Raw genomic sequence first — 25,716 nt, 5'->3', positions numbered from 1 at the left:
CACAGTCATATCAGTCTCTATACAGAGGAGCTTACAACTCTAATGTCCCCTCCCCCCACAGTCACATCAAGTCTCTGTACAGAGGAGCTTACACTCTAATGTCCCCTCCCCCCCACAGTCACATCAGTCTCTATACAGAGGAGCTTACACTCTAATGTCCCCCTCCCCCACAGTCACATCAGTCTCTATACAGAGGAGCTTACACTCTAATGTCCCCTCCCCCACAGTCACATCAGTCTCTATACAGAGGAGCTTACACTCTAATGTCCCCTCCCCCCCACACAGTCACATCAGTCTCTGTACAGAGGAGCTTACACTCTAATGTCCCCTCCCCCACAGTCACATCAGTCTCTATACAGAGGAGCTTACACTCTAATGTCCCCTCCCCCCCACACAGTCACATCAGTCTCTGTACAGAGGAGCTTACACTCTAATGTCCCCCTCCCCCACAGTCACATCAGTCTCTATACAGAGGAGCTTACACTCTAATGTCCCCTCCCCCACAGTCACATCAGTCTCTATACAGAGGAGCTTACACTCTAATGTCCCCTCCCCCCACAGTCACATCAGTCTCTATACAGAGGAGCTTACACTCTAATGTCCCCTCCCCCACAGTCACATCAGTCTCTGTACAGAGGAGCTTACACTCTAATGTCCCCCTCCCCCACAGTCACATCAGTCTCTGTACAGAGGAGCTTACACTCTAATGTCCCCTCCCCCACAGTCACATCAGTCTCTATACAGAGGAGCTTACACTCTAATGTCCCCTCCCCCCCCACACAGTCAACATCAGTCTCTGTACAGAGGAGCTTACACTCTAATGTCCCCTCCCCCACAGTCACATCAGTCTCTATACAGAGGAGCTTACACTCTAATGTCCCCTCCCCCACAGTCACATCAGTCTCTATACAGAGAGCTTACACTCTAATGTCCCCCTCCCCCCACAGTCACATCAGTCTCTATACAGAGGAGCTTACACTCTAATGTCCCCTCCCCCACAGTCACATCAGTCTCTATACAGAGGAGCTTACACTCTAATGTCCCCTCCCCCACAGTCAGTCTCTGTACAGAGGAGCTTACACTCTAATGTCCCCTCCCCCCCACAGTCACATCAGTCTCTATACAGAGGAAGCTTACACTCTAATGTCCCCTCCCCCCAGTCACATCAGTCTCTGTACAGAGGAGCTTACACTCTAATGTCCCCTCCCCCACAGTCACATCAGTCTCTATACAGAGGAGCTTACACTCTAATGTCCCCTCCCCCACAGTCACATCAGTCTCTATACAGAGGAGCTTACACTCTAATGTCCCCTCCCCCACAGTCACATCAGTCTCTGTACAGAGGAGCTTACACTCTAATGTCCCCTCCCCCACAGTCACATCAGTCTCTGTACAGAGGAGCTTACACTCTAATGTCCCCTCCCCCCACAGTCACATCAGTCTCTATACAGAGGAGCTTACACTCTAATGTCCCCTCCCCCCACAGTCACATCAGTCCTCTATACAGAGGAGCTTACACTCTAATGTCCCCTCCCCCCACAGTCACATCAGTCTCTATACAGAGGAGCTTACACTCTAATGTCCCCTCCCCCCCACAGTCACACACACATGCTCAGGGTGCCGGTGGTGTATCTGCTCGCTGTCACGGCGCTCCTCTGGGGATTACAGACAATCGAGGAAAATGACGCAAATTTATGTGAATGAATAATCGCTCCAATGTAACATTCTCCGTCTGGGGCGGTGGGGGGTGGGGAGAGGATTATAGTATTACGTCCGGATTGTAATTCTTTGCCTTGAAATCGGCGTCTGTCTGTAAACCATATTGCCGAATCTTTCTCACAGGGGATTTGGGTTTTGCTGCCGGTGAGTGAAAAGATCCGCCACACAGGAAATACAGCTTCCTGTGCGAGAGATGAAGAAAAATACTCACCGGCCACTTTATTAGGTACAGTGCCTTGAAAAAGTATTCATACCCCCCGAAATTCCCCACATTTTGTTACAACCAAAAACATAAATGTATTTTATTGGGATTTTATGTGATAGACCAACACAAAGTGTCACATAATTGTGAAGTGGAAGGAAAATGAGAAATGATACAAATAAATATGTGAAAAGTGTGTGGGGGAGGGGTATTTGTATGGCGCCCCCCGGAGTCAATACTTTGTAGAACCCCCTTTCTCTACAAGTCTTTTTGGGGATGTCTCTACCAGCTTTGCACATCTAGAGAGGACATTTCTGCCCATTCTTCTTTGTAAAATATTTCAAGTTCTGTCAGATTGGATGGAGAGCGTCTGTGAACAGCAATTTTCAAGTCTTGATGGCACAGTGGCTGCATTTGATGGTTTTTTTTTTTTTTTTCAGAATTTTTCAGTTTGTTTGCGCCAGCCGCCACCGCATCTTCCCATCAACTCTGACCAGCTTCCCTGTCCCTGCTGAAGAAAAGCATCCCCACCACATGATGCTGCCACCACCCATGTTTCACGGTGGGGGATGGTGTGTTCAGGGTGATGGGCAGTGTTAGTTTTCCCCACACATAACGTTTTACTTTTAGGCCATAAAGTTGAATTTTGGTCTCATCTGACCAGATCACCTTCTTCCACATGTTTGCTGTGTCCTCCACATGGCTTCTCACAAACTACAAACAGGACTTCTTATGACTTTCTTTCACCAATGTCTTTCTTCTTGTCACTCTTCCATAAAGGGCAGATTTGTGGAGAACACGACTAATAGTTGTCCTGTGGACAGATTCTCCCACCTGAGCTGTGGATCTCTGCAGCTCCTCCAGAGTTACCATGGACCTCTTGGCTCTTCTCTGATGAATGTTCTCCTTGCCCGGCCGGTCAGTTTAGGTGGACGGCCATGTCTTGGTAGGTTTCCAGTTGTGCCATACTCTTTCCATTTTCTGATGATGGATTGAACAGAGCTCCGTGAGATGTTCAAAGCTTGGGAGATTTTTTTATAACCTAACCCTGCTTTATACTTCTCCACAACTTTATCCCTGACCTGTCTGGTGTGTTCCTTGGCCTTCATGATGCTGTTTGTTCACTAAGATTCTCTAACAAACCTCCTGAGGGCTTCACAGAACAGCTGTATTTATACTGAGATTAAATGACACACAGGTGGACTCTATTTACTAATTAGGTGACTTCTGAAGGCAATTGGTTCCTCTAGATATTAGTTATCAGAGTAAAGGGGGCTCCATACAAATGCCCCCCCCCCCCCCCCACACACACTTTTCACATATTTATTTGTATCATTTTTCTTCCACTTCACAATTATGTGACACTTTGTGTTGGTCCATCACATAAAATCCTGGGGGGGGGAATCAGAGAAGACCCAATAATATAAACAGATTAAGCTCCAGCTTTATGGTACAGGGTTCTGCCTCCCCTGTATCCAGGGCTCTGCATTCCTCTATGGTAGGTGAGTCTTCCGTGTCCCCCCCCCCCCCCCCCCCCGGGCCCCATGCTCTACCTTCTCACATCTTATATATTTGTATTGTCCGGGGTCAGGGCTGTTGCCCTTTGGAATCCAGGGAGGCAGTTTTGATGTATAGAGAAGACGGGAGGGACTCCGGGTTCAGGTTAATCAGTGATGTGCGAGTCGGGGGATCTGCACCCTCCGCAGAGAAGACTCGGTGCCGCATCATCACATTTACAAATAGATTTTCATGTTGCAGCAAAATAAAAATACATTCAGCAAAAAAACCTTCCTTGACCCTTTCAATACCGGCACCTCCCCCCCCTCCCCCTCCCTTCCTGCCCAGGCCAGTCCTCAGCGTTCAGAGCTGTCACACTTTGAATGACAATTACAAGGTCATACAACACTGTACACATGACCCTTTTTTTTTCTTTTTTTTTTTTAACAGAACTTTTCTTTTGGTGGGATTTTTATGTTTTGCTAAATGAATGAGACTAAATTTTGAGTTTAAACTTCGGTTATAAAATAAAACTAATTTTTTTTTTTTTTTTCTCCTTCACTGTTGGGACTGCAGTGTGGATGACCCCCTGTGTAGATTGCAGTTTATCGGCTCTTCACAAGCGGTCAGCGCGAGGAAAGGAATGCTGATAACTGGCAGATCCTGTTGACGATGTGATTGGACACAGGTGGTCACATGGTAAAGAGCCGCTTTGATTGGCTCTTTACTCCGATCTGTGATCGGCTGTGTCTGAAGGACACAGAGGGGCGCGTGGGAAGTGTGATCACAGCAGGACATCAATAGACGCCCTTCCGGAAATGTGCCAACCGCGCCATAACCATCGTTCAGCTATAGCCTGGTCATGAAGAGGTTAAAGTTACTAAACGCACCAATGTACGAGATCCCTTCTATTCCTGTATGTGGATGACGGCGCTGACTTTAACCACTTGCTGACCACATAACTGTAGATGTACATCATGGTTTTTGATGTTCAATAATCAGGGTTAAGGCTGCCGATGCCAAAAACGCCGGTGTTTTTGTTAGGAAGTATTTTTGTTAGGAAGTATTTTTGTTAGGAAGTATTTTTGTTAGGAAGTATTTTTGTTAGGAAGTATTTTTGTTAGGAAGTATTTTTGTTAGGAAGTATTTTTGTTAGGAAGTATTTTTGTTAGGAAGTATTTTTGTTAGGAAGTATTTTTGTTAGGAAGTATTTTTGTTAGGAAGTATTTTTGTTAGGAAGTATTTTTGTTAGGAAGTCGTCCTTTCAGATAAGTGATCCTCGGGGGCGGATTCACCACGGGACCGATTTTATAGGCAGCAGGAGAAATTTCAAGGGACGAACTGTGTGGGGTTTTTTTTTTTTTTTTTCCTTCTCTCCTGTCCTCTCCTGTCATACGATTATTATTATTTTTTTTTTACTTTATCTGAACACACATCACTTGTGAATTTTTATTCTGTCGTATGAGAATTTTCATATTTTAGTAACTTATTAGTTGTCAATGTGGAGACATGCAGATAACCTCCCCATCCTCCATCTGATCATCTCCTGTGTAGAAGGATTTCGGCATTCAGGGTCAGTTTCAGTGCTGGCCGGGATGAGCAGAAGAAGCTCTTGGGGCAAAGCTACAAAGTGAAGACCATTTTATACCTCTCAATTTCCCGTAGAAATTCCCATTTTCTGTATTCCTGTGGAATAGACAATGGGGCCCCTTGATGCGGCTCTGCATGTATCTGCAAACTAAACCTGTTTTTTAGGCCCCTTTCACACGGGCCGATGGAATTCAGCTTTTAGCTGCAGATAGATGAAGTTATCGATCGCACCTAAACTCACACAATGCTTTCCTATGGCCCCCAGACACACGCCGCGTTTAGTGATCGTTTTGTTACATGGGGTTTTGTGACATTAGAGAAAATAAAGTTGACTGTCCAGGACCGATTTTAATACAGCTATCTGCACATAATCGCAGGTAATCGCAGTGTAGTAGTTCTCCTGCGGTTGGCAGCGGCAACAAGGAAAGAAAAACGGGAAGCGCATCAGAAATGGCAAGAAGGTTCCACCGCAGCTAAACGCAGCCGCATGTAAACGCCGCTGATCGCAATGTACCACTGCAAGTGATCGCTGTGCCTGGAGCCTTTTTGGGATTTCAAAAAAACAACAAAACCTGCTTTTATCAGCGGCAGAACAGCCGCCCGTGTGAAGGAGGCCTTAGACCGGATCATTTGGTTGGTTGCAGGCTGGTCGGTGAGTGGAGCTGGGAATTTTTCTCTGGTTTGGTTTTGCATGCGTTGCCCTTCCATGTGCGCCTTGCTGCAAAGGCCAGTTCTAGGTGGGGGGGGGGGGGGGGGGGGATTTGTACCATTATAAACCAATTCTAAATGCACCACCTGCAAAGCGGATCTGTGATTGGTGACCGTTCTGTAGTCTTCTCTTGTACATCTGATGTCGGCTCTTCTTTGGAAATGTAACCAGAATACAGAATTCAATCACAACCTCTGCAATTCCGAATGATCTCCAGGGATACATTATCTTAATTTTCAATAGGGCCCCTTTCCATTGCAGGTCTCATAGCAGCTGCCTGGACTGGCTATTACTTTACATAGGTGGGTTGTACTAAGACCGGGAGGCTCCTCCTCCTTCCTGCAGACAAGTGACCATATGCCATGACTACAGGATAGGTGGCCCTTAGTATGGAGCTGGTTATAATGGTTATAAAGGCAGAAGGGGCATTCTATGCATTAAGAGTAAAAAACCTTCTGTGTGCATCGCCCCCCCCCCCAATACTTACCTGAGCCGCGTCTCTATCCAGTGATGTTGCAGGAGAGTCTTGGACTCTCCCTCCTCATTGGCTGTGACAGCAGCAAAGCGCCATTGGCTCCCACTGCTGTCAATGAGCCACTGAGGAGAGAGGGGAATGGACAGAGCCTCGGGTGTCCCCATTGCTTGCTGTGGGGGGCACTCAACAGGAGGGAGGGGCCAGGAGCGCCGGGGAGGGACCCCAGAAGAGGAGGATCGGGGCTGCTCTGTGTAAAACCATTACAGAGGAGGGAAGTAGAACCGGTTTAAACTTTAAACTCCTAAAATGTGATGACCTTTGTGTGCTGCCCGGGGTGTCATGATCCTAGTGCAGTGATTGTCAACTTAAGCCGGCCATAGACTGTTCAAATCTCAGCCAGTTCAGCAGGTACCAGCCAAGAATGGAACTGTGTATGAGCGGGCTGAATGTACCCAAGTGGATCGATCTGCCTTGGCACAACCAGCCTGCTGGATTTTACATGCAATTATTGCAAGTAGCTGTTTTAGCTGCTAGCAACAATTCCTGTCTTGTGGGACCACAATGGCTCGGCGGGAGGGATTCCCGTGTGAACGCGGTCTGTGATGGGGAATCGAGCACATTTCTTTATGCAACCTGTGGTTGCAGGTAAAATTCACTCACTCTATGGCCGGCCTTACAAGCTAAAGGGGCATCAAATGTGGCCCCTGACATCACCAAAGGGCCACACAACATTCAATATATGTAATGCGGGTCAAAGTGAGGACCGGTGCCAATCAGACGCCTTGGAATACTGGAGGTCAGGGGGAAGGAAGAGCCGGGGGCCACTCTGATTCTGCATTGTCTGCAGCACACAGGGAGACCTTCTCCTCCTTGGCCGAACATTAACAGGGAGTGTCCTGAGACATGATTGGCCAGGGAGTCCTAAGACTCCCTGGCCAATCGGGGCTTCCTGATTGGCTGGGAGGAGAACTGAAGGAAGACGATAGTGAATACTAATTCGCTATTGTCGCACAAGTGGGTGGGCTTGGGGCGCATAGGGCCCACCCTTTATTGAAGCCAATTAGAGCCTCAGGCTCTAATCATGTGCTTAAAAAAAAAAAAAAAAACCCATTGGAATCCATGCATTAGGCTGGATGCATGGAAGGAGGGCGGCGCCCTGCGTTACGGGCGGCCACCGTCAGTGAGGACAGGATACATTGAGGGAGATTTACTGAAACTGGAGCACTCAGAATCTGCTGCAGCTGTTCATAGTAACCAATCGGCTTCTAACTTCAGCTTGTCCAATTAATCTTTGACAATAAAACCTGGAAGCTGATTGGTTTCTATGAACTGCACCAGTTTTAGTAAATATCCACCTTTGCTGGCTGAAGACCATTTTGAAGCTGACAAGATGTTGGATGAGGCTGGTGGAGCTCAATTCTATTCCCCTAATCAATTTTTCTCTACAGAGTTCTGAGGGCCACACATCGTATACCAAAGGGCTGCATGTGGCCCTCAGGCTGCAGGTTGGGGACCAGGGTTCCAGAGTGCTGGTTGGGGGCGGGGTAGCTGGTTTCTGGGGAGGAGCACCTACCTGATCATAGAGGTGAGAGGACAGATGGTGTGGACTTGTCATCTCCTGTGTGGAGGACATGATGGGCGGTGTGGTGCCATGTGAAGTGTTGGGTACACCGATCATACAGTCATGAGGCCGATTGTAGTGCAGGTGATGTGACCTTCCTCCAGGTAGTGCAGTGTTACTATAATAATGCTATATAGACATTGGAAGATGACTGTCATTACTGATAATTGATTACTGGATTGATCAGAATGGGGGTGATGGGGGTGTCTTCTGCTCCTCCAGATCCTTCCACAGCAAGTGATGGACCATCCATGGAACGATTCTGGTATCTCAATGCTGCTGTCCTACATTATTAGTTGGATTTTAGGCGCCTCTTGATTATGTTTAATTTATCTCTCCGTCTTCTCACTTGGGAGCCGCGTCTTCTATTTCTGTGCTGCCCGGAGTTCAGCTTCAATTTTAGACTCTCGTGGTGCAGAGTAGTAAAAATGTTGGGAACAATGCGATCTTTGTTCATAGTGTCGATCGGGTCACTTGGCTGGAGGCCGAACACTGACAGAGAAGGAGCACTTGTCTTCTGGAGCCTGCGTGTCAGTGCTGACCTCTACACATTACTGCTGCGTTGCTCTGTAGCTGATGTAAGCTTGTAGCAATTGTGCTGACAAATTTGCTACTTATAGTGTGTGTGTGTGTGTGTGTGTGTGTGTGTGTATTTTTTGTTTTTTTTGCAGCTTCCATACATGTGCCTTTTTAAAAAACCAAAAAAGTTCCCCATAGTATGGTCTGTATGTTTGTGTGGCAGCAAATCCGATAACAAAAATCCTAGTTTCTGTCTCACTCTTATTTCTCCTTTTTTTTTTAATCCTTCTAGACTGACGCACCATGTCTGCTGGAAACGCACATATCGGAAAGCTCGTTCCGGACTTCACCGCCAAGGCCGTGATGCCCGATGGACAGTTCAAAGATCTTAAACTTTCAGACTACAGAGGTGGGTGGAGAAGTCGGGGAAAAATCTGCGACGGCCCCGATTTCTGAGGCAGATTATAATGGATATCTGTAAAATATTGTGTACACAATAAATTATATTTAATTTTATATATTTAAATGTTTTTTTTCTTTGTTTACTGTTGAGAGATTGTATGTCAGATACTATTACAAAATATCCATGTTTATACTAAAATAGTATAACTTTAGTAGGCATAAGGTTACAATGTTATAATCAACACATCAAATGGAGAATATTTTTTTTTATTTTTATTTTTTTTTTAAATCTGTTCATCCAATAACAAACACAAAATTAAAATGTAAAAAGGAAAAGGGGTACATAAGACATATATCAGGTGTGATCAGACCAACCATCCCATAATATATTTTTATTTATATAAAAAAAAAAAAAAAAAAAATCAGTCTGTTATTTTGAAAATAAAAGACCAGATATCCCATTTTTTTGAATTTTTAAATATCTGAGTGACCCCGCGGGGTCCGCAGTACATCTGATCCATTTTTATGGTAACAGAACAGGGGCTCTTTCCATTCTTTACTATACAGATGACTTCTATACTGTAGACTCCATTTATGATTCTATTTTGAACAAAAGATTCCTTAATGGTGATGGCTGAGAGCCGTTCACAGGTCTGTTTTGCTGCACCAGAGCCGTGGTCTCCAAACCACATCCCATGAGCTGGATGTGGCTGTTTGCCTTTAAATGGCCCTCGGGGCACCGCTCCTCACATTGATGGAAGGCACTCCTGACCAACGGTGAGGCATCATTCCATTCCTCCCACGGACCCCTAGAATTGGCTCACTATTTTTCCCACTGACCCCCATGGAGGGTGGCCCCTTTTCCTTCCACTGAACCCAACGATGTGGGGGGGAGGGGAAGGAACACTATTCCTCCCTCTGTCCCCCGCTCTGCCACTGCATGCGGGTTCCCTGCACCACCATGACTTGGTCAGACAGACTGGTTTCTTCTGGGGTTTTTGCACTGGGACCAGTGTGCTGGACATCGGCCCCGGGTGGGTGACATGAGTATCCCAGGAGGCTTCGGGAAAAGGACGACATTTCAGCCTGGGTGAGTTATTAAAAAGTTCAGGGCTGGGCTCTGCTGAAGAGATAGTAAAGTAGTATCTTTTTCAGATGATGGAGCTGGGAAGAGGGGGAGGGTGGGCAGCATTGTATGTAAAAATACCCAAAGAGGTTGAAGGTCTTTAAAGCAGACCACTTTTGTTTTTGGAATGGACTGCCAGTGCAAGAAATTGGAGCAGCTGAGTGTCAGAAACCATGAAATCAGACAGAGACAGAAGTACAGTTAAATCACACTTGTTTAATAATAAAAGTAAAAAGAACAAACTTAGTCAAAACATAGCCAGAGTTCATTAACCGGAACGGATAGTCAGCCAAGCCAGAAGTCAGGGATCAATGTAGTGGAACAACAAGCAGGATCTGGAGCCAGAAGGGATGTCAGCAAAGCCAGTCTTTGAACAGGATCACAGGATATGATTTCGGCCTTCGCCTTGGTCTACATCACAGAAACTATCTGGGCTGAACGAGCAGGATATCATCAACAGCTGAGTCACTGTGGAGAGAGATAGGAGCTGGCAATTAGCTGACAGCTGAGTGGCCAGCTCAGAGAAGGAAGGGCTGAGCCCAGACCTGTTACTGTGCATTATATTACTGTTCAGTGCATGCCTGTCAGGGGTGGCATGCCCCCGGTGTGCCATTGAAAATGAATACAATGCTAATGCATGTATGTTACACGCCGCACTTAAAAGTGTCCTTTTTTTTTTTTTTTTTTGTCTAACAATTTGGGTTTATTTCCTCTGCAGGAAAGTACGTTGTTTTCTTCTTCTATCCCCTGGATTTCACCTTTGTCTGCCCCACGGAGATCATCGCCTTCAGTGACAGAGCGGAGGAGTTCAAGAAGTTGAACACGGAAGTCATCGCGGCCTCGGTGGATTCTCACTTCTGCCACCTGGCCTGGTACGTCAGATCTGTATAGGTGACAATGGCGGACTGGTGATGGGAATATTCTGTGATCGGGGTGGTCGATCGTACACGGCCCAATGATGGCAAGCTGTGTGAATGGCGCATTCCTTGCATTGGATGAGCTGCCATCTGATGTGTACAATTTATTTCCACATCATTTCTGATACAGAAATCTTTGCAGAATAAAGAGAACCCGTTTTAGGTCCGGCTCTGCCGTTCCAGGACGGTTCCACAACGTTAAATATGAGTAGATCAGACCGAACCACGGCAAGAAGACCAGAAACCTGAAGTGCCACATCACTGATTTATAGTCTAGATACAATTTATATTCCAATAAGGGTCAAAAGGACAATAAAATTTGGGGGTCTAAACCCCCCCCCCCCCCTTCATCAGGTCTTGCAATAGGAAACAATGTATCGGGAATGAATGACTGAACAGTGTTTTATTCAGTGTGATCATCTTCATCGATCTCATTGGCAGCCAATAAAATCTTCACTATTGACCAGTGATCTGGCACTTCAGTTATTTTTAAACCAAAAAACTGGCTGTCCGCCGGGGTGTGGAAGACGTTTGTCTAATATTCAGATCACCTTCACCAACCAATACTTTACTATTGGACAGCCTTGTGTGTTGAGTGCCGTCTTCCCCAAGCGATGCTCCGCAGGCTCTTCCTCTGGTTTGTACCCTCGTGGCACTTCAAACAGACGGCCTGTGAAGTGTTCTTAACGCCTTGTCCTCACGGGTGTACTTCAGTGATCACCCATGTGGGGTCTGTATTTTCCCTGCATGGGATACACAGGTAGTCCACGTATCTGTGCAGGAAGTCTTATTCATGTCCATTGGGATGCAGCGGCTGTGCTCCCGCTTCTCCACATTTGACATCTGTGTAAGGTGTAGGGTCATGTCCTCCAATGCAGAAAGTGATTGGGGACCTACCCCCCCCCCCATGGATGCCAATCTGGGAGCAGCCACTGTCTCAATTGCCATGTATAGGACTGCCTGCATGCAGATACATGGGATACCTGTCCCTCCCACACAAAGTCATATTAAAGGCAATGTAACTAGTTACGGACCGCCCTCCGTAGTTGTACTGCAGCAAGTTGGCTCCCCCTGCGCGTATCGCAGTCATTGTACGTTGGGTGCGTACATGCCAATTTGTGGGGGAGCCAACCAGCAGGTCCGGCAGACCATGTGCGCCAGCCACCTGCGATCGCTCCAGAGACGGGCAGAACGGGGATCTGTCAGTGTAAATGGGGGAGGAGAGAGATCGTCTGTTCCTAGTGATTAGGAACCTCTCCCTTTTCTCCTCCCTCTCCCTTTTCTCCTCCCTCTCCCTTTTCTCCTCCCTCTCCCTTTTCTCCTCCCTCTCCCTTTTCTCCTCCCTCTCCCTTTTCTCCTCCCTCTCCCTTTTCTCCTCCCTCTCCCTTTTCTCCTCCCTCTCCCTTTTCTCCTCCCTCTCCCTTTTCTCCTCCCTCTCCCTTTTCTCCTCCCTCTCCCTTTTCTCCTCCCTCTCCCTTTTCTCCTCCCTCTCCCTTTTCTCCTCCCTCTCCCTTTTCTCCTCCCTCTCCCTTTTCTCCTCCCTTCAGCCCAGCCCCCATACAAGTTAGCGACACCTCCCCAGGAAACACACTTAACCCCTTGATCGCCCCCTAGTGTTACCACCTTCCCTGCCAGGGACCTTTTATATAGTAATCTGTGGCTATTTTTAGCTCTGATCGCTGTATAAATGTCACTAGTCTCAAAAGTGTCCGCCGCAATGCTGCAGTCCCGCTAAATATCGCTGGTCACTGCCATTACTAGTAAAAAAAAAAAAAAAATCATAAAAATGCCATAAAGCTATCCCCTATTTTGTAGACACTATAACTTTTGAGCAAAACTTAATCAATTTACACTTATTGCAGGGTTTTTTTTTTATTTTTACCAAAAATATGTAGAATACATATTGGCCTAAACTGAAGGGGGGGGGGGTGGAGGATGTTTATTAGAGCAAAATAAAAAAAATTATTTTTCAAAATTGTCGTTTTTTTTTTTTGTTTAGCGCAAAAAATAAAAACTGCAGAGGTGATCAAATACCATCAAAAGAGCTCTATTTGTGGGGGGAAAAGACGTGAATTTTTTGTACAGTGTCACACAACCGCGCAATTGTCAGTTAAAGCGACGCAGTGCCGTACCGCAAAAAATGGCCTGGTCGTTAAGGGGGAAAATCATCCGGTGGTTAAACAATGTTATACTTGCCTGCTCCTGTAATAGTTTTGCACAGAGCAGCCCCAATCCTCCTCTTTTTGGGTCCCCTGCCAGCCCTCCAGGCTCCTGTCAAGTGCCCCCAGAGCAAACCACTTGCTGTGGGGGAACCCAAGCAGGCTCGTTCCCGAGCTGCTGCTCCACATGTCCATTCACACACAGCCGTGGCTTGGCCCTGCCCCCTCTCTCCTCATTGGCTTGTCTGTGATTGACAGCAGCAAGAGCCAATGAGAAGGGAGATCCAAGGCTTGCGTGCACATCGCTGGATCGATATGGGGCTCGGGTAAGTATTGGGGGGGGGGGCTGCTGCACACAAGCTCTTTTTATCTTCATGCATAGAATACATGAAGGTGACAAAACCTTGAGCCTTTACAACCACTTTAAGTACGCCCGTCTAAATGAGGCCCAACAAGGAACGGGTTATTGGAGCCACCAATAGGTTAGTAATAGATCAGAATCGGGTTCTAGAGGACGCTCTCTGATGGATATACTGGGTGTCCCCATGCAATCAGAATGGCCTATAAAAGATAAGGGGGCCACACTTAAGCCCAGTAAAATGTTTTTCTTGGAACAGGTCAGAGGACATGGACAACATGTGTCAAGGACTCCACTCCTGTTTTGGTGGTTGGAAGGCCATTGATTTTTAGTGGGTTGCCTTCATGCAACTGGCACCAACCTAAGGTGACATAACATGCGTTTACACTTGTGCATTGATGCTCCGTACATCTGTAGCCGGGCCCTTAGACTTTGATCCCTTGGAATATACCAGGAATGTGTTTACCTGCAAGATCAGTCGGAAGTTTAATGATTAAGGAATTTTAGTGCCTGTGGAAGTATCTGGAAAATTTCACATAATGGAATTCCTCGCAGCCTTGTGCATGCATGGGTCAAAGTGACATTTCCTCCATCAAATTCTTCTTCCTCTGTGGATGGGGAGATGGGAAGAGATTTTATTAATCTGAAATCTGATATTAATTTCCTGGTCTTGTGATTGGGCAGAATAGTACTGGGGTGTCAACTCCATTTCATCTCGGGCTGTATCAGCAGTATGGTTGCCCTCAAAGGGCTGTTTGTGCCCTATGTACAAAGTGCAGAGATTAGGGACGTGCTGTGGATAAGGAGGTACCACCAGCCCTCCTATAAGGGGCCCAGACAGCTGGGTGAATTGGATGTGGGCAGGAAGGGTGATCGGTGGAGGTGGGCAATTGCTGGGACCAGTCTCCCCCCATGGCTCTCCCTTCTGCTACTGCAGAGAGCCATAGAGGGGATTTGTCAATTTGGGCAGGGGGGCCGTGGAACCCAGAATCCTTTGGGGAGGTTGACTTCACATTGGCTGTATGGGGCCCCCATGGTTTCTAACTGCAGCCCTGGTGCTATGTACAGAGTTCAGGAGTGCAATATCAGAGGTGGGGGACTCGAGTCACATGACTTGACTCGAGTCGGACTCGAGTCACCTGTTTGAGGGCTTGCGACTTGCTTGACAAAATTAAATAAATGACTCGACTTGACTTTGACTTGCCACTAATGACTTGCGACTTGACTTTGACTTGGGCTATTTGACTTGCAATGACTTGCAATGACTTGGCACCACCAGTGCTGTGTCTTGGCCTAGGCAAAATATGCCAAGAAAAAAGCACTAAGCAGTTTTGTTAATGTTGAAAATGAAACAAAACCTTTCCTGAAAACTGACTTTTAACTAATTTTAAGGGTGGAAATGGGGTAGATCAGTATTTTGACTTAATTTGTGACTTGACCAAAATAAATGACTTGGCTTGACTTGCTTGACTTCTAGCAGGGACTCGACTTGACTTGCTTGCTTTTCGCCACAGTAACTTGGGACTTGCTTATGACTTGAAGGTTAAGACTTGAGACTTGCTTGTGACTTGCACATGTGTGACTTACCCCCATGTCTGTGCAATATGTACAGGCTCTTAGCTCGTGCAGAGTGCGGGGGTTTGGGGGTGCGTGCAGAGTGCGGGGGTTTGGGGGTGCGTGCAGAGTGCGGGGGTTTGGGGGTGCGTGCAGAGTGCGGGGGTTTGGGGGTGCGTGCAGAGTGCGGGGGTTTGGGGGTGCGTGCAGAGTGCGGGGGTTTGGGGGTGCGTAGTACCTGAGGGATCTGTTAGAGCTGTGAGCCGCCCAAGGTAACGCTGTCCTTGAAAACATCAGAAGGCTTCTGTGTTTTACAAGTGACGGCGAGGAGCGGAGGGTAAGAGCCGGAGGTGCCACGTTCCAGCTGGGTGTGAGGGCCACATGACATGACCTGGGGGGCCCGATTTCTGCCTGCAGGTCTCGTGTTTGACATATGTGGAATGGTGATATTGCTGTCATCATACATCTGGTAATACTGGAATGTTTTTCCTCCCGCAGGACCAACCAATCCAGGAAGGATGGCGGTTTGGGCCCCATGAAGATCCCCCTGGTCTCGGACATGTGCCGGACAATCTCCAAAGATTTCGGTGTCCTCAATGATGAAGGAATCTCATTCCGGTAAGCGGATGTTTGTCATTGTTCAGAAAGTCCTCTGATTCTTGCTGCAGGGCAAGCGGTGCGATTTAGTTTTGGTAAATTGCGCCTCTTTAGCACGGCATGCTGGGAACTTTAGTCCTGCACCCAGAACTCTTCAGTTTGCCCAGCACTGATAATAAATGAGTTTGTAACAATGTAACCATCTGTTCTATACTCTGCAGGGGACTCTTCATCATAGATGAAAAGGGGATTCTGCGTCAGATCACCATTAATGACCTGCCTGTCGGTCGCTCTGTAGATGAAACCCTGCGGCTGGTGCAAGCTTTCCAACACACCGACAAGTATGGAGAAGGTGAGTTGTCAGATCGTTGTATCAACAGGTTGCTTCTCTACAACAGAACAGACTGCATTGGGTGTAATGAATAGTGCAGTGTGTCCTCATACATGGCTAAGCATGGGAGGGGCCACAGGGGCTGCTGCCCTGGGTGCAAAATCATACCTCCTAACATCTAGCAATCTCCCCACTGGCTGCCCGAAACACTAAACTTCATAGTAAAAGGAAGCTAGGGTCTTCCTCCATTCTAACTAGTATCATTCATATATAGTGCCTTGAAAAGGTTTTCAACCTTTAAAATGTTGTCATATTACAACCATAAATGTATTTTATTGGGATTTTATGTGATAGACCAACACAAAGTGTCACATAATTGTGAAGTGGAAGGAAAATGAGAAATGATACAAATAAATATGTGAAAAGTGTGGGGGAGGGGCATTTGTATGGCGCCCCCCGGAGTCAATACTTTGTAGAACCCCCTTTCTCTACAAGTCTTTTTGGGGATGTCTCTACCAGCTTTGCACATCTAGAGAGGACATTTCTGCCCATTCTTCTTTGTAAAATATCTCAAGCTCTGTCAGATTGGATGGAGAGCGTCTGTGAACAGCAATTTTCAAGTCTTGCCACAGATTCTCAATGTGATTTAGGTCTGGACTGTGACTGGGCCATTCTAACACATGAATATGCTTTGATCTAAACCATTCCATTGTAGCTCTGGCTGGATGTTTCGGGTCGTTGTCCTGCTGGAAGGTGAACCTCCGCCCCAGTCTCAAGTCTTTTGTAGACTCTAACAGGTTTTCTTCTAAGATTGTCCTGTATTTGTCTCCATCCATCTTCCCATCAACTCTGACCAGCTTCCCTGTCCCTGCTGAAGAAAACCATCCCCACCACATGATGCTGCCACCACCATGTTTCACGGTGGGGATGGTGTGTTCAGGGTGATGTGCAGTGTTAGTTTGCCCCACACATAGCGATTTGCTTTAAGGCCAAAAAGTTGAATTTTGGTCTCCTCTGACCAGAGCACCTTCTTCCACATGTTTGCTGTGTCCTCCACATGGCTTCTCACAAACTACAAACAGGACTTCTTATGACTTTCTTTCACCAATGTCTTTCTTCTTGTCACTCTTCCATAAAGGGCAGATTTGTGGAGAACACGACTTATGCCCCGTACACACGGTCGGATTTTCCGACGGAAAACGTGTGATAGGACGTTGTTGTCGGAAATTCCGACCGTGTGTGGGCTCCATCACACATTTTCCATCGGATTTTCCGACACACAAAGTTGGAGAGCAGGCTATAAAATTTTCCGACAACAAAATCCATTGTCGGAAATTCCGATCGTGTGTACACAAATCCGACGGACAAAGTGCCACGCATGCTCAGAATAAATAAAGAGATGAAAGCTATTGGCCACTGCCCCGTTTATAGTCCCGACGTACGTGTTTTATGTCACCGCGTTTAGAACGATCGGATTTTCCGACAACTTTGTGTGACCGTGTGTATGCAAGACAAGTTTGAGCCAACATCCATCAGAAAAAATCCTAGGATTTTGTTGTCGGAATGTCCAATCAATGTCCGACCGTGTGTACGGGGCATAATAGTCCAGTGGACAGATTCTCCCACCTGAGCTGTGGATCTCTGCAGCTCCTCCAGAGTTACCATGGACCTCTTGGCTCTTCTCTGATGAATGCTCTCCTTGCCCGGCCGGTCAGTTTAGGTGGACGGCCATGTCTTGGTAGGTTTGCAGTTGTACCATACTCTTTCCATTTTCCGATGATGGATTGAACAGAGCTCCGTGAGATGGTCAAATCTTGGGAGATTTATTTATAACCTAACCCTGCTTTATACTTCTCCACAACTTTATCCCTGACCTGTCTGGTGTGTTCCTTGGCCTTCATGATGCTGTTTGTTCACTAAGGTTAGGGGGCTTCACAGAACAGCTGTATTTATACTGAGAATAAATGACACACAGGTGGACTCTATTTACTAATTAGGTGACTTCTGAAGGTAATTGGTTCCACTAGATTTTAGTTACACACTTTTCACATATTTATTTGTACCATTTATCATTTTCCTTCCACTTCACAATTATGTGACACTTTGTGTTGGTCTATCACATAAAATGCCAATAAAATTAAAATTTTTGGTTGTAACGTGACAATGTGGAAAATTTCAAAGGGTATGAATAGCTCCACCCCAAGTGTTGGAGTGTTTGTGGGTATTTCTTTTATTGGCTAAACATTCCAGGTGCACCAAAATGGAAGGTAGAAATCCTGTCCCTCCCCCGTAGGTATGTTTGGAAGCGGTGGTCTTCTACACACCTCCTGCTAAGTTGGAGCTCTTCAAGCAGCACAGGAAGTGAAGGAGGCTCCTTCTTTGCAGCAGGCTGGCAAGTGACGGGTTTCTCTATCCAGGCTGTGGCTGCTTTGTAAAGAAAATGAAGTGTAAGCCTTTGCACACAGTAGTTTTGATGGCACTTGGAATGTGTTTAGCTGATTTAAGTGATTTGGGCTTCACCAACACTGGTTTTCTGTAAAAGAACCTGCAGGGTGACTTTCAGCCCTGACTGATGAGCGGGTAGGGCTCTTGGGACGGTTCCTGCTGGCAGCCATGACGGTGGAATGGGCGCAGTGCCAGCACCTGGTTGGGTGTGTGTTGCAGGTTTACGCAGTAAAAGCTGCACAGACCTGCCATGAATCGCTGAGATGCTGCAATACCGAATCTCCATAATCTCTCTGATTTTTCCAGATAGCCCTGTGTGTGGCACAGCGCCCACAAAAACACAAGAGAGCCAATCTAAGGCGGTAACGGTGACCTCCGTTCAGAGGGTGACTTTAAGATTTATTTATCAATGAACCAATCCACTCCGAGCAATATGGAGTCTCTTCTGCCCAATCCAAAATCTCCTTCCTCCAGCCACTGCCCGCTCTACAAGGGGCACTTTATTGTCACCGGTTGTGTTCATGAGGATAAACCAGACGGGTGACGGATCCTCTCTGTAGCCTTATAGTGTGCATCTTCACCGACAAAAATGTTACGTTGTAGCTTAATAGTCTTTATACGCTGTGGGGTTCTTTTCATTATCACCTGGGCAGGGGCGTTGCTAGGTCTATAAAAGATCTGGGGCTAGAGCCCATAGCAGTGTAGTAAAGAAAGTCATACGCTTGGGGGGGCATACACATGTATATACAGTAATGTGTGTGTATATACAGTAATGTGTGTGTGTGTGTGTGTGTGTGTGTGTGTGTATCTATCCTATCTATCTCTCTCCCCAGAGAGCCTCCCCTCCCCTTGGTGACCCCTGCAGAGACTCTGGGCTATGGGCCCCAGATTGGGGGCTATAGCCCCAAAAGCCACCCCCTAGCGACGCCACTGCACCTGGGGATCCTGCCAGTAACATCCTGCCTGTCCTAGAGTATTGCAGCTATGGAGGAGCTGGATTGCCTCCCTGGAACAGGACTACAGGAACCCTCCTCATCTTGTTAACATAAGATGGAGGTGTTCTGCAGTCCAGAGATCTGGCAACAATGTAACTTCCTGTGTGCTGACTTCCAGCCAGAAAGCTTGTTGGCTAACAAAACGGGGGCGTATTTTCTGTTTTTTGCTTCTTTGTAGGCTTGTGTGTGTGTGTGTGTGTGTGTGTGTGTGTGTGGTTTTTTTTTTTTTTTTTTGTCGACCCCCCCCTTTTCTTCCCTTTCTTTGTCCATATTTGGGAAGGAAAGTTCTAGGCGATTACAAGTCCCATAATACATAAAGACTCTCGGCAGCCTCAAGCATGACTCCCAGAGCCATGATGGTACTTGTAGTTTAGCAACAGCTGGCGGGTTGAAGCGGCGGCTTCCATCCTTGCCGAATTTTTTAAATGCTTAAAAAAAAACGAGAGGAGCCACAACATGGAGTGGTGGGGGGGGATGCACCGTGGTGGGGGGGATGCAGCGTGGTGGGTGGTGACTCCCAGATCTCATAGATGTGTGGGAGCAGGCTGGAATCTTTGTAGAGAATTGTATCCATTGGAGTCTGTACTGTGTACAAAGTATCCATGGAAAATGTGGCCCATCAGGCTCCGCCTACATTTCAGCACAGACTGGCCCTTTAAGATTCAAACGCCTTACATGGATGGTGTATAGATCATCACCTTCTATTAGATAACAAACTGTGAATGGCCCAATAAAACGAGGTTCAAATATGTAATCATTAACAACGGAGAACTTTATTGGCACAATGTGGAGATCACACACTGGCAGAGTCTGGAGGTCAGAGATGAAGAAACAATGTAACGGTCAATAAATACTCTTCAGGTGGAAGAAATGTGTTTGTCTAATCAAAAAAAAAAATAATCATGAATGACATCAAAGTTTAGATATCCGGGCTATAAAATCTACCAGTATAGAATGTCTGATATTTTGCTGCACCCTGAAATGGAGAAAATTGCCCGAGGTGGGTGCCAGTCGAGGGTCCTTGTCTGAATTCTGAGGTCCTACTCATTGGCACCCAATCTGAACCCCTAAATCTAGGGATCTGAAGTGGAGGTAAATGTAGGGGGTGCTCTTACCTTTTTTTTTTTCTGCATGACAGATCTGCCTTTTCATTTAAATTGGAATGAATTTGCTGTGTCATTTGGCTTTTTACAGCACCAATTCCAAAAAGTGTGTAAAATCTATGTATAAAGAGAGCGATTTGCAAATCTCAAACCCGGATTTTATTCACAATAGAAAATAGAAAGCAATATCAAATGTTTAAACTGAGAAAGTGGAAAATCAGGTCATTGTGCAATTGATGGCAGCGACATGTCTCAAAAGTTGGGGTGGGGCCATGTTTAGTACGGTGTAGCCCCCCCTCTTTTTACAAACGCTTTGTAAATGTCAAGTGAGGAGACAAGTTGCTGGAGTTTTTTGGCAGAGAAATGTTGTCCCATTCCTGCCTGATATAGTATTCCAACTGCTCATCATTCCTGGGTCTTTGTCGTATTTTTCATTTCAAGATGCACCAAAAATTTTCAGTTGGTGAAAGGTCTGGACTGCAGGCCGACCAGTAAAGCCTCTGGACTCCTCTACTAGGAAGCCATGCTGGTGTCATAGATGCAGTATGCAGTTCATCATTGTTCTGATGAAATATGGAAGGCCTTCCCTGAAAGATCTCATCTGGATGGGAGGATATGCTGCTCTAACACCCGGAGAGCTCTTTCAGCATTGATGGTGCATTTTGCAGATGTGCAAGCTGCCCAACTACCCCCCCCCCCCCCCCCCCACCACCACCACCACCACACCATCAGATGCTGGCTTTTAAACTGAGCTCTGATAAGTTGGAAGGTCCCCCTCCTCTTTAGTCCAGAGGATGCGGCACTCATGGTTGCCAAAAAATGTCAAATTTCGGATTGGTCTGACCACAGAATAATTTTCCACTTTGCGACAGACCATTTTATAATGAGCTTTGGCCCAGAAAAGACTTTCTGGATCATGTTCAGATATGGCTTCTTCCCATGATGGAGCTTTACTTTGTATATTCAGATGGCACGGTGAGCTGTGTTCAGACTGTGATTTGTGGAAGTATTTTTGAGCCCATGCAGTGATCTTGTCTGCTGTCTGAGGTCCCGATGATCACCGCTATCCAATCTTGCGTTTCGGCCTTGTCCCTTTACACAGATTTCCCCAGATTCTCAATCTTTTGATATGTACTGTGCAGCAGCGTGTGTGCGGCTGTCGATCCAGTGTGGGACACTGGCGTGAAATGTTTGCACAGGAGCACTTTAGTGATCAGTTTATGAATTGAGTGCACAGCTGCTGTATTTACTTTTGATAACACACTAGCGCGGATTTTTTTTCCGATGTAGTTTTGATATGTACTGTAGATGATAGATTTAAAGTCTTTGCAATTTACATTGAGTAACATTCTGAAATTATTGGACAATTTTTAGATGCAGCACCTCACAGATCAGTGAATCTCGGCCTATCTTTACTTCTGAGACACTGACTCTCTAAGATGCTCTTTCTTGTTAGTGCAACTTAATTTGCTAGCTTCTTGATGCTCTTACTTGTTAGTACAACTTAAAGCGGAGTTCCCCTTAAAAAGAGTCAGCAGCTACAAATGCTGCAGCTGCTGACTTTTAATAATCGGACACTTACCTGTCCCAGGGTCCAGCGATGCCGGGGAATGAAGCCCCGCTCGTCTCCCCCTCCGCTCGGCGCTGCCGGCATTTTAACTGTGGGCGCCCGGCTGTGGCTTCTGCGCATGCGCGCGCTGTGCCATGACTAACCGCGCAATCATCTGGGACCTGTCACGTGTCCCAGATTGACAGAGGGAGGGGAAAGGTGACGTCAGGAGTCCAGGTGCTGAAGGAGGCAGACTACGAGGGAGCCCCTAGCAACAGGCATTTAGAGGCGAGTTTTAAGCACATTAAATTTTTTTTTTTTTTTTTTGGGGTGGAACTCTTGCCAGGTTTTTGTTACTGCCATCAATTTCACAATCTCCTGATATATTTAAAATTAATTTTTTCCTAAATCTGTCCAGTTTCTCAGTTTTTAAAAAAAAATTTTTGATATGTTTTCTATTGTGAATAAAATCTGTGTTTTATGATATTATTTGCCAATTGTTGCATATTGAATTTTACACTGTGCCCTGACTTTTTTGGTATTGGGGTAGAATATTAATTTTTTTTTTTTTGTCCATGGATGTATGAGGGCCCGTGTTCTATGCAAATTCTGGATGGACCCTCTGCACACGGCTGTACACCCTTTCCAGCAAACTTTGCAATTAAAGAATGGGATATTTAGTATATATTACAATACATGTTTAAGCCGACCAACTGCGTCCAAACTAATCCCTCTTCTGGCCAGTCCTACACTGCCTTGCCACTGCAAATGCTAAGGTGAACACCATGCCAACATGGGGCACAGAGACCCCAACATGGGGCACAGAGAACCCAACATGGGGGGAGAGCTACAAAGTTCAGATCTGGTCACTGACCTGCATTACAACAGATATACCTGTGATCAAATCCCAATAGCTTGTACATGTATCTAAATTATCGGGTGCTAAAGGGGTGTGACCACATTTTTGATACTACGAATTCTGGATGGACCCCGTGTTAAAATGTGGTCACACCCCTTTAGCACCTGATGGCTCAAATACATGTATGTAAGTAAATTACCGTATTTATCGGCGTATAACACGCACTTTTTTCCCCTTAAAATCAGGGGAAAGTCGCAGGTGTGTGTTATACGCCGATCCCCACTGATCCCGAGCTGTCACATTTTCAAAATCGCGGACCGCGATTTGAAAATGGCGCCGCCGGAGCCGAAGTACACAGAGCCGGTCCTCGGCTCTTTCCGGCGGCTCTTGTTTACTTTCGGCTCCACTCGTAGTCCCGAGCGGAGCTATCCGAACCTACTCGGATAGCTCCGCTCGGGACTACGAGTGGAGCCGAAAGTAAACGAGAGCCGCCGTAAAGAGCCGAGGACCGGCTCTGTGTACTTCGGCGCCATTTTCAAATCGCGGACCGCGATTTTGAAGCCCTGGAAGCAGGGACCGGGGATCCCAGGCTGCACTGGGGCAAGGTTGCAATGATGGGCATTTAAATGTAAGTTTTTTTTTTTTTCCTTAAAATTCCCTCCTAAATTGGGGTGCGTGTTATACGCCGGTGCGTGTTATACGCCGATAAATACGGTATATAATAGGGCACTTCTAGAGATACAGTACATACCTGTGTGGTACCTACCTACATCCTGCTGCTGGTGTCCCTGAAAATCCTTCACCTGTACGAAACTTTGTATCAACCAATAACTTGTTTTAATACAAACTTATGGCACTTGGAAATTTGCACAAAAGCTTTGAAATGTTGTGTTCTTAAAAAAAAAAAAAAAAAAATTTCCTATAATTTTAATGCTAATTTTCTGCAGTAATTTTAAGATTTTTGGTTAAGTTGGCCAAAAGTATACAATTTTTTTTTTTTTTTTTTAGGTTTACCAAAAACCATATAATGTGATCCTAAAACACTTTTTCAATTCGTATGCAATCAGGCAGGCTTTTGCATTACACAGTTGAAGTAAATCTAAAGGAAATTGAATAAGAAAATTGTATAATGTATGGCCAGCTTTAGCCTCTGAATAGTTTAAATGCCTAAAATGGAACTGTATATAATTTATTAAAAAATTTTCCCCCCTCGCTATTCCAGTCTGCCCGGCAGGATGGAAGCCCGGAAGTGACACCATCAAACCCGACGTCAAGCAAAGCAAAGAATTCTTCTCCAAACAAAAGTAATGTCAGAAAGTGCTGCCCCTCGTAGCTGGGCCGGCGCCCCCCCCCCCCCTCGCTGTATAGGAAGTGCTGCCCCCCCATAGCTGGGCCTGGCCACCTTGTTTGTATAGAAAATAATAAAGTATTTTTAGTAGAACGTGTTACAGAAGATCTCAGCAGTGTAGATGGGATGGAGAGGTGTCTGTGCTGTAACATTCCCTATTTTTGTCTTTTATGATTTTGTATATTTTTGTAAAAGCCGATGAAATTTCAATGTGAGATCAGAATCTCCAATGTAAAATGTCAGCAAGAAAATTGTTGCATTCTTGAACTCGCGAACGGTGTACAATAAAGATCTCTCCACTGGGTAGTTTTTTGTTGTGGTGTTTTTTTATATATATATATCTATCTTGTTGCCCCACTTTTATTCAAGGTAAAAAAAAAGTGGTTGCCCTTACTTGAAAATGCAAAAGAGAAAGTCCTTAATCTCTTACAGGTGGCACTATAGACAAATGACAGCTACAGCGCAGTCGTCCAGTTCTGGGAGGGTGTTTATTGACCCCTCCCCGGTGTGCCCCTGGACACAGCTGATCATAGATCGGTGTAAAGGGCCAATCGCAGTGGTCATTTACCATGTGATCAGCTGTGTCCAATCATCCATGTCAACAAATGTCAGTTATCAATTTCCTTTCCTCAGCGCTGTCAGTGTGAGGAGAGCTGATAACTGGTGATCCGGTGCCAGCACACATTTACACTGATTCAGTGCAGACTCATCCGTGCCAATCAATGAATAAGAAAATTATTTGCAACATTTTATAACCAAAACAAATGGGGGGGCGGGGTGTTGGCTTTCTTTTTTTTTTTTGTTTTTTTCTTTTTTGTTTTATAAACCCCCCCCCCCCCCCCCCCCCCACAGTGATTCAATACCACCAAAAGAAAGCTCTATTTGTGTGAAATATGAGTACAGTGTTGCATGACTGTGCAATTGTCATTCAAAGTGTGACGGCGCTGAAAATGGTCCTGGGCAGGGCGGGGGGGGGGGGAGAGTGCCCGGTAGGCAAGTGGTTAGTGTTACTAAGGTCAAACCTTATTTTATATATACACAAACCTGTAATACTCGCCTGCTCTAATGTTTTTGCAGTGGCCCCGATCTGACTCTTGGGTCCCTCGCCAGCTTGCACACCCTCCTAGGTCCTCTTCTTCGTGTATCCCATAGAAAGCTGTGTGCTATGGAAGCACAGTGTGTGCTCGCTCCCGAGCTGTGTATGGACCCGCGCTCCATAGACTTACACAGTGGGCTCTTGCTCTGCCCCCCACTTTACTGCATCTGACAGCGGCAGGAGCCAATGGCTTGAGTCCCTGTGTGAAGAGGAATAGATGCAGCCGGGCACAGCGCTGGATCTATTCTCCCCTCTTCCTTTCTTTCCTCCCCCTTTTCCTGTGTGGACAGAAGTGGAAAACTTTTTTTTTTTTCTTTTTTTTTTTTTTTTCTCCCCTTTAATGGAAGGAATGAATTATTACCCCTTCCCACCCACTGTACACAAATGCGTAATCTTTGTGCCGGGAGTGCACCGCAACGAGACCGGGCTCTCGCCAACAGTTGGGACCCGGGATTCATGATTCTGGGTCACCTGATTGCTGTGATGGCCTCTGATTGGAGATCAGTCACTGTGAAGCCCGCCCCTGTGTACTGCCTCTTCCGAAT

The 25,716-nt window shown here is 46.2% G+C and overlaps 1 protein-coding gene across 1 annotated transcript; it reads left to right on the top strand.

Moving 5' to 3' along the window:
• Positions 1-8,594: 8,594 nt before the first annotated feature.
• Positions 8,595-24,381, top strand: LOC141103916 (peroxiredoxin). Its single transcript, XM_073593992.1, has 5 exons — positions 8,595-8,741; positions 10,579-10,732; positions 15,347-15,466; positions 15,667-15,797; positions 23,950-24,381. The coding sequence occupies exons 1-5, from the start codon at positions 8,636-8,638 to the stop codon at positions 24,033-24,035; spliced, it is 597 nt and encodes a 198-aa protein (XP_073450093.1). The 5' UTR covers positions 8,595-8,635; the 3' UTR covers positions 24,036-24,381.
• Positions 24,382-25,716: the final 1,335 nt, after the last annotated feature.

Source organism: Aquarana catesbeiana, linkage group LG07, assembly GCF_042186555.1.
Source record: "Aquarana catesbeiana isolate 2022-GZ linkage group LG07, ASM4218655v1, whole genome shotgun sequence".
NCBI lineage: Eukaryota > Metazoa > Chordata > Amphibia > Anura > Ranidae > Aquarana > Aquarana catesbeiana.
The sequence above is the reverse complement of the archived record's forward strand: the minus strand, read 5'-3'. Positions and strand labels throughout refer to the sequence as shown.